This window comes from Somniosus microcephalus, chromosome 5 (assembly GCF_052327205.1).
Source record: "Somniosus microcephalus isolate GS21.2 chromosome 5, FLI_Smic_1.0, whole genome shotgun sequence".
NCBI lineage: Eukaryota > Metazoa > Chordata > Chondrichthyes > Squaliformes > Somniosidae > Somniosus > Somniosus microcephalus.
Window position 1 is genome coordinate 272197533 of NC_140991.1, and position 17585 is coordinate 272215117.

Genomic DNA, 17585 nt, shown 5'->3' on the forward strand with positions numbered 1-17585 from the left:
CAATGGTCCCAATACCGACCCCTGGGTGACCCCACTGCATACTTCTCTTAAGTCAGAAAAAAATCTGTTCACCACTACACTCTGCCTCCTATCCCTTAATCAATTACAACCCAAATTACTACCATCGTCCCTTTAATCCCATGTGCTTCTATTTTCCGAGTATGTCTGTTATGTGTTAATTTATCAAATGCCTCATCAAATGTTTATTATGGAGAAACATCTCGGCCTTGAAATTAATCCATGGGACACAGTGAATCAATGTTTGATGTACCTGCCTGAAATTTCTCTTTGGCATTTTAAGAGAATGTTCATCAAGTTAAAAGGATTAACGACTTCTCTGGCATAGCAGGGTGAGGCATTTCCGACAAATGCATTTGGTTGAATCCCATGATGTCACCTCAGGACTGGTGTTTGCTGGGCCATTCTCCATTATATTCCAGCTGACATCAAGGAACTCGCCACATAGGATATAACACTTACTCCTTTAATAAATGAACGCAGCGAGTATTGGCACCACTGTGTCAGCCAATGAGTTGGAGACAGGGCGGGACTTACAGCAAACAGTGTGTCCCGATAAAAGCAGGATTATTTCTCCAGAAAAATGGAGTAGAGGATAGTTACATCATTCAAACTATGTGCACAAAGTCACTTACAGCAGTGTGATTGACGGGGGGAATTACCCAATCATCTCCATTCTGGCCAGGACTTGTGGTGTCACTATACGCAGCCATAAATGAAAGCAAAGAGCAATCTGTGCGCACTATCCAGAGATCACGGGGTAGATTTTCACCTTCGGCAATCCCAATGGAACGAAAATCAGGTGGGTTGTGCAAAGGGTGTGCGATCCACCCCGCCAGACTAACACCCAGGCGGTGAAGGCAAACACCTACCCTACACGTGAGTTAGCCTAAATAGAATGCGTCACTGTCTGGTCCATGACACCGACTATTTTATTCCATTCACCCGTGTTTACAAGCGAAACTACTCACCACAGTTGCTTTCCCCATCATCAAAATAACACTGTATGAGATTCTCCATCCAGAATGGGTAGCAGATGCAACGCTTGGTGAAAGGGTCGCAGTGCCCGTGGCCTGAGCACTTCAGAAAGCAGACTGCAAACACAACAAACCGCGAGCATGGTAACTTTACTCTCCACAAATCCCCAAATGTGGTTTTATGAAATCCATGCTGAAAAATGACAAGTGTACATCATTCACAAGGATCCCCTGCTGCCACGGGTCCTTGTCAGTGGCAAGCAACTGTCAGAGAACCAGGGCTCTGGTGTTACATCGGGCAGACTGCCAAACCTCACAGACCTCTACCAGCGAAGCTACGTAAAAAGCCACTAGGACACGTATCCGAGTAACCCATGTTGCTTTGTCCACTGATTTTTGTTTAAATCCCCCCCTGCCACCCCCACATTACGAAAAAAAGTCTTGTCCTGTTCAAGAAACCTGCCTGCTAGATGCTGAACTGATGTAGAGAACCTTCATCCTACAACTTCAATGCATAGTATATTGGTGCATCATAGAAATTTACAGCACAGGAGGCCATTTGGCCCATCTTGTCCATGCTGGCCGACAAAGAGCTATCCAGCCTAGTCCCACTTTCCAGCACTTGGTCTGTAGCCTTGTAGGTTATGGCACTTCAAGTGCATATCCAAGTACTTTTTAAACGTGATGAGGGTCTCTGCCTCTACCGCCCTTTCAGGCAGTGAGTTCCAGACCCCCACCACCCTTTTGGGTGAAAACATTTCTCCTCAAATCCCCTCTAAACCTCCGACTAATTACTTTAAATCTATGCCCCCTGGTTATCGACCCTTCTGCTAAGGGAAATAGGTCCTTCTTATCCTAGCCCCTCAATTTTATACATCTCAATTAGGTCTCCCCTCAGCCTCCTCTGTTCCAAAGAAAACAACCCCAGCCTATCCAATCTTTCCTCATAGCTAAAATTCCCCAGCCCAGGCAACATCCTCATAAATCTTCTCTGCACCCTCTCTAGTGCAATCACATCTTTCCTGTAATATGGTGACCAGAACTGTACGCAGTATTCTAGCTGAGGTGTAACTAACGCTTTATACAGTTCAAGCATAACCTCCCTGCTCTTATATTCTATGCCTCGTATCCCATATGCCTTCTTAACTACCTTATCTACCTGTCCTGCTACCTTCAGGGATCTGTGGACATGCACTCCAAGGTCCCTCTGATCCTCTGCACTTCCCAGTGTCCTACCATTTATAGTGTATTTCCTTGCCTTGTTAGCCCTCCCTAAATGCATTACCAGTGAACTGTGATACCCTTCGTGATAGCAGTCCGTCGTTAAACACTCCCTGGCTTCAGACAAGCTTCCTGGCTCCCTCATTATCACAGAAACCCCACAAAATACAAAAATCACGTCACTCAATGCTGCTCTGCAAAATTTCACCCTCCGTAAAAAGAACTTAACATTTATATAAGCCCCCAGGACGCCCCAAAGCACTTTACAACCAGTGAAATACATTTGAAGTGGAATCAGTGTTATGTAGGCAAACACGGCAGTCAATTTACACACAGCAAGGTCCCACAGCCAACAGTAAATGAATGAACGACCAAATAATCTACTTTTGGTGGTGTTGGTTGAAGAAGGAATGTTGGCCAGAACACTGGGAGAACTCGGCTCTTTTTCTCAAATAGTCACACCAGATCTTTTACATCCAGCTGAACACACAGATAAATAAACCTTGATTTAATGTCTCAACTGAAAGCCATTAAAATAGAATGGTTGTAACGATTTATTCAAAAGCTACACCTGCTTTTAAGTTTTGCTCTTTTTGGCTTTTAAAGATAGACAAGGAAAGAAAGGAGGGGGGGGTGGCAGAATTGATCAAATAAACTATTATAGCACTGGAAAGGGATGATGTAGACTGCCATATTAACAGTGTAAAGGGCAAAGAGGGGGAGGAATTCCTGAAATATGTACAAGAAAACTTTCTTGATCAGTGTGTTACCAGCCCAACAGGAAAGGAAGCAGTTATGGATCTGGTTCTGGGGAATGAAGTGAGGTAAGTTTTAGTGGGGGAGCATCTGGGGAACAGTGATCATAATATTAGGTTTAGAATAGTTACGGAAAAGGACAAGGAGCAATCAAGTGTAAAAATACTTAACTGGAGGAGGGCAAATTTCAATGAATTAAAAAGGGATCTTGCCAAGTTGGATTGGAATCAAAAATTGGTAGGCAAAACAGTAATTGAATGATGGGAGGTCTTCAAGGAGGAGATGGTTCAGGTAGAGTACACACATTCCCACGTGGGGGAAAAGGGGAATCCAAAGCTAGAGCTCCCTGGATGACTAAAGAAATGGAGATTAAAATGAAACAGAAAAAGGAGGCTTATGATAAATGCAAGGTTCATAATACAGTAGAGAACTAAGCTGAATACAGAAAGTACAGAGGTGGTCTAAAAAAGGAATAAAGGGTGGGGGAAAGAGTATGGGAATAGATTAGCAGCTAACATAAAAGAGAATCCAAAAGTCTTTTATAAACATATAAATAGTAAAAGGGTAGTCAAAAGAAGAGTGGAGCCAATTAGGGACAAAAAGGGCGATCTTCTTGTGGAGACAGGGCGTGGTTGAGGTATTAATTGAGTACTTTGCATCGGTCTTCACAAGACGATGCTGCCAATGCCACAGTAAAGGAGGAGGGGGATAGAGAAATTAGATAGGATAAAATAGAGAGGTACTGAAAAGGTTGGCAGCATTCATAGTAGAAAAGTCACCTGGTCCAGATGGGATGCATCCTAGGTTGCTGAGGGAAGTAAGGGTGGAAACTGTGGAGGCTCTGGCCACAATCTTCCAATGCTCCTTAGGTATGGGAGTGGTGCCAGAGGACTGGAGGATTGCAAATGTTACACCCCTGTTCAAAAAAGGGGACAGGGATAAACCCACCAATTACAGGCCAGTCAGCTTAATGTCAGTGGGGAGAAAACTTTGAGATAATAATCCGGGACAAAATTAATTGGCACTTGGAAAGATTTTGGCTAATAAATGAAAGTCAGCATGGATTGTTAAAGGAAAATTGTATTTGACTAACTTGATTGAGTTTTTGATGAAGTAATGGTTGATGAGGGCAGTGCAGTTGATGTTGTGTATATGGACTTTCAAGACACGTTTGACAAAGTACCACATAATAGACTTGTTAGCAAAATTAAAGTTCATGGGATTGAAGATTCAGTGTCAGCATGGATACAAAATTGGCTACGGAAAAGAGAGAGCAGTGGTGAACGGTTGTTTTTCAGACTGGAGGGAAGTATACAGTAGTGTTCCCTGGGGTCGGTATTAGGACTACTGCTCTTTTTTGATATACATCAATAATCTGGACTTGGGTATACAGGGTATCATTTCAAAGTTTACAGATGACATGAAACTCGGAAATTTAGAAAACAATGTGGAGGATAGTAACAGACTTCAGGAGGAAATAGATAAACTGGTGAAATGGGCAGACACATGGCAGATTAAATTTAATACAGAGAAGAAGTGCGAAGTGATACATTTTGGTAGGAAGAAATATAAACTAAATGACACAATTTTAAAGGGGGTGCAGGAGCAGAGAACCAGGAGTGTATGTAGACAAATCTTTGAAGGTGACAGGACAAGTTGAGAAGGCTGCTAAAAAACACATATGGATCCCTGGCTGTATTAATAAAGGAAGAGAGTACAAAAGCAAGGAAATTATGCTAAATCTTTATAAAACATTGGTTAGGCTTCAGCTGGAGTATTGTGTTTAATTCTGGGCACCACACTTTAGGTAGGATGTCAAGGCCTTTTAGTGAGCGTGCAGAAGAGATTTACTAGAATGGGACCGGGGATAAAGGGGCTTTAGTTATGTGGAGAGACTGGAGAAGTTGGGGTTGCTCTCCTCAGAGTAGAGAAGGTTAAGAGATTTGATAGAAGTGTTCAAAATCATGAAGGGTTTTGATAGAGTAAATAAAGAGAAACTGTTTCCAGTGCCAGGTGGGTTGATAACCAGGACACAGGTTTAAGGAGATCGACAAAAGAACCAGACGTGACTTGAGGAAAGATTTTTTTTTTTATGCAGCGAGTTGTGATCTAGAACGTGCTGATTGAAAGGGTGGTGGAATCAATTTCAATAGTAATTTTCAAAAGGGAATTGGATAAATAATTGAAGGGAAATTTTTATAAGGCCATGGGGAATGAGCAGGGGAATGGATCTAATTGGATAGCTCTACCAAAGAGCCAGCCCAGGCACAATGGGCCGAATGGCCTCCTTCTGTGCTGCATCATACTATGATAAATTTCTGACACCATTTAAAGATCTCCGAACTTTGTCAGTTTCGTATATGCATTACATGTAACACTCAGTTTTAGCAGTCATATACAAATGATAGTTTGGTGCAAACTAATAGGTTGACTTATGTCATGCATTCTGGAGGGGCTCGTAAAAACAAACAAATCCATTTATATAGGGCAGTCCATACCCTCAGTGTTCCAAAGCACACAGACATAATGAATGACTCTAAAATGGAGAATGAATTATGTCCTTATTTTAATATTTCCATTATAAATTCCCAAGTCCACATTTGGAACGGAAATTTGTCTCACTATAATTACACCCTCTACCAGCAGTGGTGGTTCAGTGCCTCCACTGGCAGGAGGGCCTAATTACAGCATTTAAAAGCCCCCAAAAAGAGAGCAATATTTCAAAGCAGTTTCAATTATAGATTTGGACATAAAAATTATAATGGGACAACTCAACAAACTGTAAGAAGATCCAAGATTTTTAATATATTATAGATATAACTAAATATACATACACAGACAAGAACTATTAGGGACTACTATAAATTTGGTCACCTAAAACCCTTTGAAAACCTGGGGTAAAAGCTGATTAATTAATGGGCAATGCAGCAATACATCCAGATATAACTAGCATCTACTGACACAAGCTGCCAAGAGCATGCATATGCCACTCTTCAACGAATCTTGCGTATTGCACACATCATGTGTGCTGTCAATATAAATTTACAAGTAATTTGGACAAAGACTGTGTTCTTATAATGTAACCTGCATAAGTAGTAACACACCTAAACAAGATTAAAACGTGAAGACATTGTAACTCACCAACTGTGTCTATTCTCAAGGTTTTGAAAAGCAGGAAGTCCACTTTCTCTCTCATGAGCTGTTTCTGCAAACTCCTGGCTACATCCACCCCTTTATACACCCTGTACGGCTGCCCACCTTGGACATAGAACGTCAAAACTGTACTGCAGAGGCACAGAATATAAAACCATTAATAAATGGCAGTCTGCAGGCTGCTCTGTACTGTTCCGGCATGCAGAAGAAAGCCCTTAACTATAATTGCAAATTTTAATTCAAACAATAAAATAAATAATATTTCATCATTAGAGGGCTTCCCCCCACGCCCAAGAGAGAGCAAAAGGACAAGTTATTCCAATTTACAAGGCAAATACTCATGTTCACAAACCCCATGCTCTGCAGCATTTAAAATGAAGACAGACTACAAGGACATCATAAATTATTTCCAAGAGATTTTTTATGCTCATCTAAGTGAATCATGTCAGTCCTGAAGAATGGAATATCTTTCCACCTCCCATACCTGTAACAAATTGGGTTAGGGCTGCCCAATCTTAATACATAAGGCACACAAATATTAACTGCTGATCAATGCTGTATCCTTAAAGGTTGGGGCACAGTTCCAGCATTAAAAGGGGTGGGAGAAAACCAGCAGGGTTAGGGGGGTGGGGGCAGGAAATGGGGTAAGAACTAGAAACATCTAGGTCTTCTGTGGGAATTCCCATTGGGTGTGGGGGGGGGGGGGGGGGGGCGGCGGAGAGGGGGGAAGGAAAGAGTTTCATCCAACCCACTGTTGGCCTGTCGTTGGGAAGGAGGTGGTGCCCGTAGGATGGTAACTCCTCCAGAATTCCCACTGCTACAGCCTCCTTTGCACTGAGAAACCTGGATCAGTCCACGTCAGTGGAGCAGAGGAAGTGGGGCCTTCGATGTTTGACTACGTCTGGGTCTTGGTTGGCAGTCAGCTACCAGTGAATCATCATCGGCCTGGCTGTAGGCCATAAGCTGCTGATATCATTCCAAACAGGGAAGAGAGATAAGGCACAAAAAACAAATAAAGGGAAGAATGGCCCAGCTGCCTTGATAAGGCAAGTTATGATTTTAAAAAAATATTCACACAGTCATTGCTTGCCTACATAGCATTAAGCCCTTTTCTGAGAGGTGTGTGAAGATGTATATATAAATACAAGTCTTTCTACTTAATTTTGAAAACATGGCATTTAATACTTACAAAAATGAAGAGCGTTATTTATTGTCGACCCACCTCACCTCAGAAATGGGATGTACTTGATGAAATTGGGTACAGGTACGGTAGTGCAGTGATTATCTTACTGGACTAGTGCTCCAGAGTTCAAATCCCACCGTGGCAACTTGACAATTAAATTCAGTTTTTAAAAAATCTGGAAAGGATTTTTTCCAGATTCCAATCAACACAGGGTGATTCCAAATACAAGAGTTAACTGTTTTGGCCTAGAACATCAATGCACAAAAATATGTTGTTCCATTTCACCATATTTACTGACACAGATAACAAAAATAAGGGCGGATGGAAATTTGCCGTCCTTACCCGATCTGGCCTATACGTGACTCCAGTCCCACACCACTGTGGTTGACTCTTAACTGCCCTCTGAAGTGGCCCAAAGCCACTCAGTTGTACCATGGCAACTAGAAAATAAATGCTGGCCTTGCCAACGATGCCCACATTCCAAGGATAGACAGAAAAAAATATATACATTAGCGATTACAGAAACTTTAGGCCTGGCTCCCGAATGTCTCGCTCAACTACCTGGAATCAGAATGTGCCCGAATCTGTTGGACATTGATGTCTGCATCAAGGACCCCAAGTAGCACAGCCAGCTGTCGCACGAGGGTGTCCTTCTGCTGCTCAGCCAGACCGCTCACGTCAACCTGTAGCACCAGCTCCACCAGGTCATTCTTCCTGGGGTCTGCAGGACATAGACCAGGATTAGCAAGGAAGAACAGTCCATGTGCACACAAGCATTAGGTTAGACATTGGAGGGCAAGGTACAAAAGTTGTTTACCATGAAAACTGACACATTTTAGAGAAAATAAACAATCAATATCTGCAGAATCCATTCACCTTTCAACCTTCTGCACCTCTTGTGCGTTATCTCAGACCCTGGGGCAATTTCAGTTCTACCTCAGGTCATTCAATACCATTAAAGAAATACCAATATTTTCATCTCGTTACATCCAAGATTGGGTTTTGCCCAAATCTTGAGCCGTGACAACCTCCCAAAGATGCCAAACTGTTTTCAGAATATTAGCACTTAGAGGGGAGTGACTGAGGTAAAGTAGACCAAGTGGCAGTACACACTCCGATACACCACATGTAGGCTGTATCTAAAGCCAATCTTTGCAGCAAAACAAGGAATTAATGTGGATTTGGCAGACTCCTTTGATTGTTGAATCCTTTAAATTTGGAAGAACAACCTGGAGATTAAAAAAAAGGATACAATGGACAAATATATTCATTATCGAAAAGGATAACGACACATTCTATCTGACACAAAGCACATGGAAATAGAACACACTTAGCTTAAGTACTGTCAGAGCTTATCACATTTGACCGTCCTGGTGTTCTACATGAATTTTTAAAAATATATTTCCTGAAGGATGAAGTTCCACCACCTTTGTTCATGCTCCTGTCCTAAATGGCCATTCTTCATGTATGAGACTAGACAATGGCAGGTGCCCGATCCTGTCCCTCACCTAAAGTCCACACAATGTTTTCAGCGGGTGTCATGGGATAGCAATCAGGAGTGACGACATTGGTTAATTTTTCTGGTCCAGGGGCTCTGAGGCTATATGTGTGGTGGTGCCAAGGGGACGAGATTTAAATGGAATTTGAGAAAAAGCATGCAGAAAACGTTGCTGGCCCACAGACAAACTCCCCCATCATCTTACCAGGTCGCACTTCAACGGTGGTGCTGTCTGTGTCCGACTCCCCATTCGCATCGGTGACTTTCAGGTGAAAAATGTACTTCCCTTCCACAAGGTTGGTTAGCTGCAGCATTGTGTCATGGTCTGAACCATGCATTACCTCCTGCACGAGAGAGAGAGAATGAGAATGAGAGAGATCATCACTACTCACGTTTTACTTCTTAAAAAACAAACATAAAAAACCTGGACTGAAGAGACTTCGCTCAGATAAAGAATCCAAAGCTCCTGAAAGCATTTGACATGTTGAGGCCAACGTCCCGCCTAAGCTGTGCGGGCGCGCGTCCATTGGGAGGTTCTGTGCAGGCCACTCGCCAGCTGTTGCTGCTGGAAAAGATGCTGCGTATGCGCGGCCGCTAGCAAATTTAAAGGGACCGCGCACAAAAAAAAATTAAGAGGGAACATTGGTTGAGGCCCATCTGACAGAAAGGGGAACCTCAATGTTGTAATCCTAAACTGTCTTACCGCAGTTTGTTTTAACTTGTATCTGCAGAAAAACTGCCAAAGAGTCAGGGACAAAATGGAAGCATGTCCATATATGGGTTAAATGGGCTGAGGCTGTAGATTTTGTCATGGTCATGTGGATACCGCATGGAGTTGGGGTAAATAAAGAACTGCCTTAAGAGGAAAGTGCAGAGCTGGAGCAAGGAACAAAGGATCAGACAGCGTCAACACATGGCCGCCTGTTTGCCAAAGGATTGGGGTAATAGCCATCTTTTGTACTTACTGCCTTGTTACTGTGTGTAACTAGTTGTACTTGATTAGAATTATTGATGCCACCGTATTGGTTGTCTTGTTGAATTGATCTACAACCGTAGCCAAGTGTTGATGTTTTGGCTCAATTGCATTGAATATCCACATTAATGAGGAAATACAAACTTTGCAAATGTGAAATAAAAATATAGAAAATCCTAAGAATACACCAATCAGGCTGCATTTTGAAAGACTGGGTTAACAGTTTGGGTGAGCCCATTCGGGTTTGGATTAGGGATCACATTGACATCCTAACGCTGAGAGACCTGCTCTGCATTTCCAGTCAAGTTTGGAGCGATGCTGATAGTTGGCAACCCTCAGTGGCGTCACGGCCTGGTGTCTTGCATGAAGCCTTGGGCTTGAACTTCTGCTCCCAAATCAGTGCAAAGGTGCCCTAATTTGGGTGGGTGGGTCAGATATTAGGGCAGGACAGGTTATGCCGGGCCCCTACCCTTTCTAGGCACTCGTCAGAAACTGCGTAGGATTTCGGGGCAAATACAAATGATATGCAATGCAAATGAGGGAATTATGTCGTAAGATAATAGCAGAGGAATTGATTGCAGTACGGGTACCGGCCTATTTTTGAAAAATGGGCCACTTTTTTTTTTATAAATAGGACAGCTAATGTCTTTAACTTACCTTTCAACTGATCTGGTTAATATTTTCCTTTCCTTTATTATAGCAGGAGCAATTAAGGCTTGTTGAAAGATGAAAGGATGGAAAATGCAGCCCGCCTCGAAAGGTCACAGGACACAATCCTGGCAGTTACGCCGGGATCACAGCCGCTGGTGCCTTCCAGCACTGACTCTACCGGCGTTTGTGGGGTCAATGAGGGGGGAGCGTGACCTCGTTCTGCGTGGGGCCAGAGGACATCCGTTCCAGTATGGGCACAGCTTGGGTATCTGCCTACCCCACACTGCCAGAAACTTGAATGCCTGCCAGTTGTACAGGGGAATCCAGGCTCTTTCCTGTGTATAAAGGAATCACTATTAAAAGTGTTTATATTAAAAAAATAAATTGCCATAAATTGAACAATTGAGGGAAAAGACTGGATTGTGTCAAAAGATTTTCAATGAATCAACACACAAGTTTTGCAATGGAAGCACAGCGTGGTGAGGTCTGTGGGCACATTATTTACCGATGTTAAGTTGCCGGCAACAAGATAATTGAGAGTGGAGAGTTCCCTGCAGCTATCTAATATATCTTCGCAGGCCTATGAATTAATATAATTTGCCAGATCATTAGAAGAGTTTTAGAAGAGAGAGCAAAAGAAACTTCTCTAACATGGCTGTAGAATCCACTTCCAGGGTTAGTGGTGGAGGCAGAGATTACGTCAACATTCAAAATTTGCTTCTATAGATGGATGATGGAAAAGAGGAAGAGATATGGAAACAGGGTGGGTAAACTGGATTGGAACGGTTTGCTTGTGCGGAGGGTAAACGGCGACACGGACTGGTTGGGCCGAATGGCTTGTTTCCGTATTTTAACTGCTATGTACCTGCGTTTGGTGTTAAAATCTAAAATGAGAACAATGCAACTGAAAATTGGTAACATTTGATTCAAAAATGGAAAATGACAGAAAATCCAGGTTGTGTTTAACCTCTGCAACCTCCCTCGGAATTAACCCTCCGAGAACTCTGCGTTCGTCCAAGTCTAGCCACTTGTGCATCCCCCACTCGCTTCAGCCCACCACTGGCGTGACTTCATTTGTCAAGGCCCTGGAATTCCCTCCCTAAACCCCTCTCTCTCTCTCTTCTCCTTTAAGATGCTCCTTAAAATCTCTCTCTTTGACCAAGCTTTTGGTCACCTGTCCTAATCTCTCATGTGGCTCGGTATAAAATTCTGTCTGATAACAATCCGGTGAAGCGTCTTGGGATGTTTTACTACCTTAATGGCTCTATATAAATACAAGTAGTTGTTGTTGTTGATTTAGAATTCTAGCTTTTAGAAGAGCTACATTAAACTACAGCACTCCCTCAACACCACTCCTGGTATTCAGCTCAGTCGGGGTTACAAAGTTACCAGCTAGTATTGTAGTTGCCCAGGATCATGAGGTTCCAGAGCAGCACTCAGTCCAAATGGATGGCCTCTGCGGTTTCCTATGGAGCTGTTCTGGGATATATGGGAACGTCCCTCCCTGTCAATATATCAGCAATTGGGGGTTTGGGGTGCAGGGGGGTAAAAGAGAGAAAGTGAGAGAAAAATAACTTACAATACAATGATGACATTTGAGAAATTTATTTTCTCTAAAATTGGGGAATTAAAACTCGCCCTTTGGACTCTCGGCTTTGCAGATGGCAGCTCAACCCAGAAATTAACCTTTCGTTCACTGCGTAACACAAGGTGAAATTTTGCTCAACTGATGAAGGGGGAAAATTCCAGCCATCGTGTTGGGGTGTGGAAGGAACATCAGAAACCATCACCTCAACGATCCGTTCCCTTATTCATGTAACCAGGCCATGTCTGATGGCGCAGGCACAATCAACTGGCCCACGAGGAACACTGTAATGTTTTAAAAACTTCCAACTTGGACATTATTTTCTTCAAAAACATTTTTTCCCTTTCAAAATCTTTACTGCAGAGAGTAGTCCAAGGATAAAAAGTTAAAAAAAATTAGGTAAAGTTATGCAGCTGTTCAGAGTGACTGAAGAAGTACGAATTTCATACTCACACCTGCAGCAGGACTCTGTCCATCTCTACTCCAAAGATAAGATACAATGCTTTGGTCATCAGTGGACTTGGAGCCATCAAGTGTGATGGAGTTATTGGGCAATGCCAGAACATGGCTACCTCCAGCGTTGGCTACAGGACGATTATTGGTTTCTTAAAAACATAATCAAAAATCATCAGTCTTCTCTTATCATTGGGAGAACGGAACAGTTATGAATTTAAGAATTTCTGGTTTTATAAATGAAACTTTTGAGAACAAAACTGGTATAAGACGTTTCTTTAAAAATACTTCTACACACATTCAGTACAAGGTGGTCAGAGAGGTCAATACCACAGGCATCTGACATTCACATTTCCCAGCACTGCCAGTAATCAGTTTTCTTCAATTCTACACCACTGGAGAATCAACCTCAGGGAATGAAATAATAGCCGCATTCACTAGTAAAATGGACTCGCGTCTTTTGTTGAGCACCAGGAACTTAGTCATGTAAGACATAGGGTATGACAGCAGAGGTACAGGACGTGAGTCATTACCATAACACAGTGACAGAGTAGCACGAGCAAGACTCCGCATTTAGGAGCAGCTTCACAAAATGTAACATTGTGTACTGTATACAATATAGAGAATATGGAATACCTGTGGGGTCTTTACTCTTGCACATGGTATATAATATGAATAATGTGGTATACCTGTGATTTCATTTACCCTTGTATAATGTGTATAGAGAATATGCAATATGAGAGAGTTCATTTACCCTTACAAAGAATATGTAACAGCTCGGACCTGATAAGAGAATGAAGTTTGAGCATCTTATAACGATTATCTGAACACATCCCTTAAAAACACTTCAGGTTATTTATTATTCTCATTTAACATGACTCATCCCACTGGGTGGTTTCTTTCAGCTTAGATTTTCTCCTGCTGTCCTTAGCGGTGAGTGAAGAGACCGACGTCGCACTCGGCCGTATTGACGTGATACAGCAGTCTCGCTGAAGGATTACCACTGGGACGTCATAATGGCAAGTCTGTTTAGAAATCACCTGCAGCCGATTCCAAGAAAATTCTGGGCAGGACATACCTGAGCTGCTGATATAACAAGTGTTTATTTTTTCCGGGTGTAAAACACTAACCTGGCGGGTACTGTAAAAACACCCGCAGCATGGTGAGGACAAGAACTAAACAACACTGGTTACAACACTGAAATATTGCGATGGATGTTATTAAATCCGTGTGTTAATGGAGACACGGAATGCAGGAGTTGGTTTAACAAGTCTTTACTGAATGGAGACAATCTGGAAACTGAAACTACAGAAGCCCGCCAGGGCCTTTTATACAGGGATGGTCACTGCCGGTACTGCAGTCTGAGACCAGTTATTCCCTTAAAGGGACATACACAACAATTCCTCCCCTTTTAGATAAACAGTACATAACATTCATTTAACAACTAAATAGTAACTAATTACAATTACGGTTGCTAGATACATTAGTTGAAGTTAAGCAATTATAAGTTCAATCTTTGAGGAGGCTTCCTGATTCTGCCTGAATAACGCCTCTTTGGGATATCAGGTTCTTCTGGCAAGGTTGAGTCAGGATCAATGTCGTTGTTTGGTTCGTCTGCTTCCAATATCACCGATTCTGCGGTAGATGCAATTGGTACTTCGGTTTCATCGCCAGGTGTATCAGATCGTGGTGTGGAGTTGAGGTTTTCCAGTGACTCTAGAATCTGGTCAGCATGGCGTCTTACAATGCTTTCTCCAACGTCCACAGTATTGTAAAGTCTGTGGGTTGTGCAGTTAATAAATACACAGACTTCAGAAGTAACAAACAAACAGGTCTTTACTATTCGAAGGTCCGGGCGAATCTGCCCCAGAAATCCTGCTACAACACTTATATACTGGTGTGGTCACTATCGGTATTACAGTATACAGAAGCCAAACAAATAGTGCCACACCTAAAGTAGTTCCCTTAAAGGTGAACGGTTACATTCAATAGTTCCCTTAAAGGTAGACGGGTACATACACTACAATCCTCCCTTTTTAGCTTATTACTTACAGAGTCCCCGTTAAACATACATATCTTCAACTTCCTAGAAAACAAATTACAGCTATAATCTCGGTGGAGTCAATGTCATATAAAACAATTTACAAATATAATCTCGGTGGAAACAGTTCACAGGTTCCGTCTCTGCGGAAACAGTTCATAGATTCAGTCTCTGATCTTGACTCGTTCCGAACAACATTTCTTTGGGGTAGCCGGTTCACCTGGCTAGCGTGACTCCTCCATAGCCTTTTTCTTGACGTAGCAGCTTGAACTTTCGTCCTGTTGAACCAGCAGTGCGGACTTTGACAACCAACTGGCTGTCTTGACATTTTCCAGTTTTTCAACTAATTTAGCTCCTTTCGTAATGTCCCGCCTGGAATGGTAGAAGTGCTAATATTTTAGACAGTTATTATCTTCTGCTGCTTCTTTTTCTTTTCTGCCTTTTTGAAACTCTCGGAGCTCCTTTCTCGGCTGCCAGCTGTAGCGCCACCAACTCTCTATGTTCCTTAGACCTTAAGTGCTTCATCCGGATTTCAGCACTTTGAGAGTTTTCATCACAAGCTGGGCAGACCACATCCTCATAATATTCAGTGTCACTCAACAGGTCATGGTAATATTCAGGTTCGTCCTGAGTTAGGCCAGCGAGAGAGACTTCTTCCTCCTCACCCGTCTGGACGTTAGCTGACGGTGGTTCCTTCCCTAAACATCTTTCTTGAAAAGCCTTCTTCATGCATTCATATTCATCCCGCTCTTCCTGGGTTATCTGCCATTCCTTCACGACGGACCTCATTTGTGAGTTCAATACCTTCCTTTCCACCGGTAATTGCGTTATCAGGCTATTTAACCCTTCTACTGAAGTAACGGTTTCCACCTTCTTCTGTTTACCTTGACGTGATTCAACGTACTTTTGGCACCCTTGTAAAATTTGTGTTGCCACCTCAGCTATCTCCGTGACTTTTGAGAGCTCCGAACTCGTTCCCCCTGAAGATTGAAGCTCGTGTTCAGATTGTTCCCCTTGTAGAGTCTTGTCCTTCAGCATATGAAGGAGTTGGCCGACCGTTAACTCTTCCCTGGGAACACGGTGGATCAGAGTCTTCTCCATTTCATCCACCTCTTTCTCCAATACTTCCACCTTACGTTCCTCTTGAACTTTGGCTTTCAGCGCTCGGAAAAGTTGCGCCCTGATGCTCTCTAGTTCATGTTCAGGGACCAATCTTACAGTGTCCTGTTCTTCCACTGCAAGGATTCCCAGTTGAATCTGTTCTTCAAGTTGTTGAACCTCAGACATTGCCGCCTCATATTTGTCTTGGGTGTCCTTCAATGTTTTTATAAGTTCTTGGACATCCTGTCTTTCATGCTCTGCCATGATTTTCACCTCTAATTGCTCATCTATGGATGGAGCTTCTATCGATGAGTCTGTCTTGGCCTTGAGCTCATCAAGAATTTCCTGCAGCCTTTGGACTTCTTGCTCATGTTCAACCTTTAGTTGTTCATATGCTTCTACTGAAACTAGCTTTTCGGAGGCTGCCGAGTTAACCCCCTTCTGAATTGTAGCCTGGGCCTGTTCATACTGTTCTTTCAACTTCTCACACTCTGCTTGTAAGGAGTCGTAAAGAAGAACTGGAATAAAATCCTGGCTCCCTGAAGATTCCTCTTCCTTTGGTTCATTCTGTAAATATTCTAGTTCCTGAACAGCATCAGGGGAATGTGATTGGTATTTGACCATGATGGCTCTATGGTCGCTCTCTGCTTGAGTTAGCTGTCTCTGTAGTCTTTCCAGGTTCCCCCATTCGGTGTCCCAGAACTTTTCCATATTTTTCATCTCCTGTACGAGACGATCACTCAACTGTTCTAATTGTTGTCGTACTTTGACATAAGTTTGCGTCCGAGCTCGGTGTTCTTCCGTCATGGATGAATCCTTTGCTTGAACAGGCTCAGAATTCTCTGTCAACCTGGAGTTCTGCTCTGCAGCTTTATTCTTCTTGGTACCATAAGTCCTTCTGCCTGTCTTCGTTTTCAACTTGGTCTTATCATCATCCATTTCAGAATCTGAGCTAATAGCTTGCACCGAGTCCTCCCTCATTATGGCTTTTAGGTAATGCCATTCCATGTCTATTTTCTTAATCCACTCCCATCCTAGAAGTGGTGGTCCTCCCTCAGGTAATACGTACAAGCTCATTCTTGGGTGTTCTTTACCCCTATCTCTCACCTTGACTCTTATTTTCCCCACGGGGTATACGTTATGCCCCGTGTATGTCTGTAATACGAACTTGGTATTTCTTAAAGGTATGTGAGAGAATAGCCGGTGGTAGTCCCTTCGGTTGATGACTGATAGAGCTGATCCAGTGTCCAGCTCCATTCTTATTTGGACTCCAGCTATTTTTAGTATGACCCAGATGGCCTGTAGATCCGTTTCTTTACCCACATTGTGGATTCTCAGACTACCCAGCTCCTGGTTGTTTGGGTCTGAGTCTGAATTCTGTTCGTCTGAACTCTTCTCAGCCACCTTGTGTACCTTGTTGTACTTTTCTGGTGGTGGCTTCCTTTGATTATTGATCTTTTTCCCGGACCGGCATACCTTCGCGATGTGACCCAGTTTGCCACATTTCCTACACTCTTGGTTCTTAAACCAGCATTGATTCTGGTCATCGTTGTCTTCCCACAACGGTAGCATTTTGTTGTGCTTGAAGTAATTTGGTCCACCCAGAGTGCCGCCGCCTTTAGTTGCATTTCCGCCGTTCCTTTCGCTGCGGCTTCGTGCGATGCAGCTATAAGGACAGCCCTGTCCAGTGTGAGGTCATTCTCTTCCAGTAGTCGCTTCTGCGTCCCTTCTTTGGACAATCCGCATACGAACTTGTCCCGCAGCGCTTCTGTCAGATTCCCTCTGAACTGGCAGTATTTCGCTAGCCTACGCAGTTCGACCAAGTATTCCGCATTGCTCTCGTCTTTCTTCTGCGTTCTTGCGTAGAATTTGAATCGTTCAGCCAGCATCAGCGGTGTGGGGTTCAAGTGGTCCTTCAGCACAGCCACAATCTCTTCGAAGGTCTGATCCGCTGGTTTATTTGGTGCTATTAGAT

The 17585-nt window shown here is 43.0% G+C and overlaps 1 protein-coding gene across 3 annotated transcripts in view; it reads right to left on the minus strand.

Annotated features, from left to right (window-relative positions):
• The window catches only part of LOC147117725 (dyslexia-associated protein KIAA0319-like), a 120875-nt gene that overhangs the window by 7651 nt on the left and 95639 nt on the right, over nt 1-17585 (minus strand). For 2 of the 3 annotated variants that reach the window (XM_085988943.1, XM_085988942.1), the window contains exons 14-18: nt 12469-12620; nt 9012-9150; nt 7870-8029; nt 6114-6256; nt 990-1112 (exon numbers count right to left, since the gene is read on the minus strand). In XM_085988943.1, coding sequence (XP_085845069.1) covers nt 990-1112; nt 6114-6256; nt 7870-8029; nt 9012-9150; nt 12469-12620 — 717 coding nt within the window. The remainder of the gene's footprint in view (nt 1-989; nt 1113-6113; nt 6257-7869; nt 8030-9011; nt 9151-12468; nt 12621-17585) is intronic. The other variant, XM_085988944.1, reaches the window with a different exon arrangement.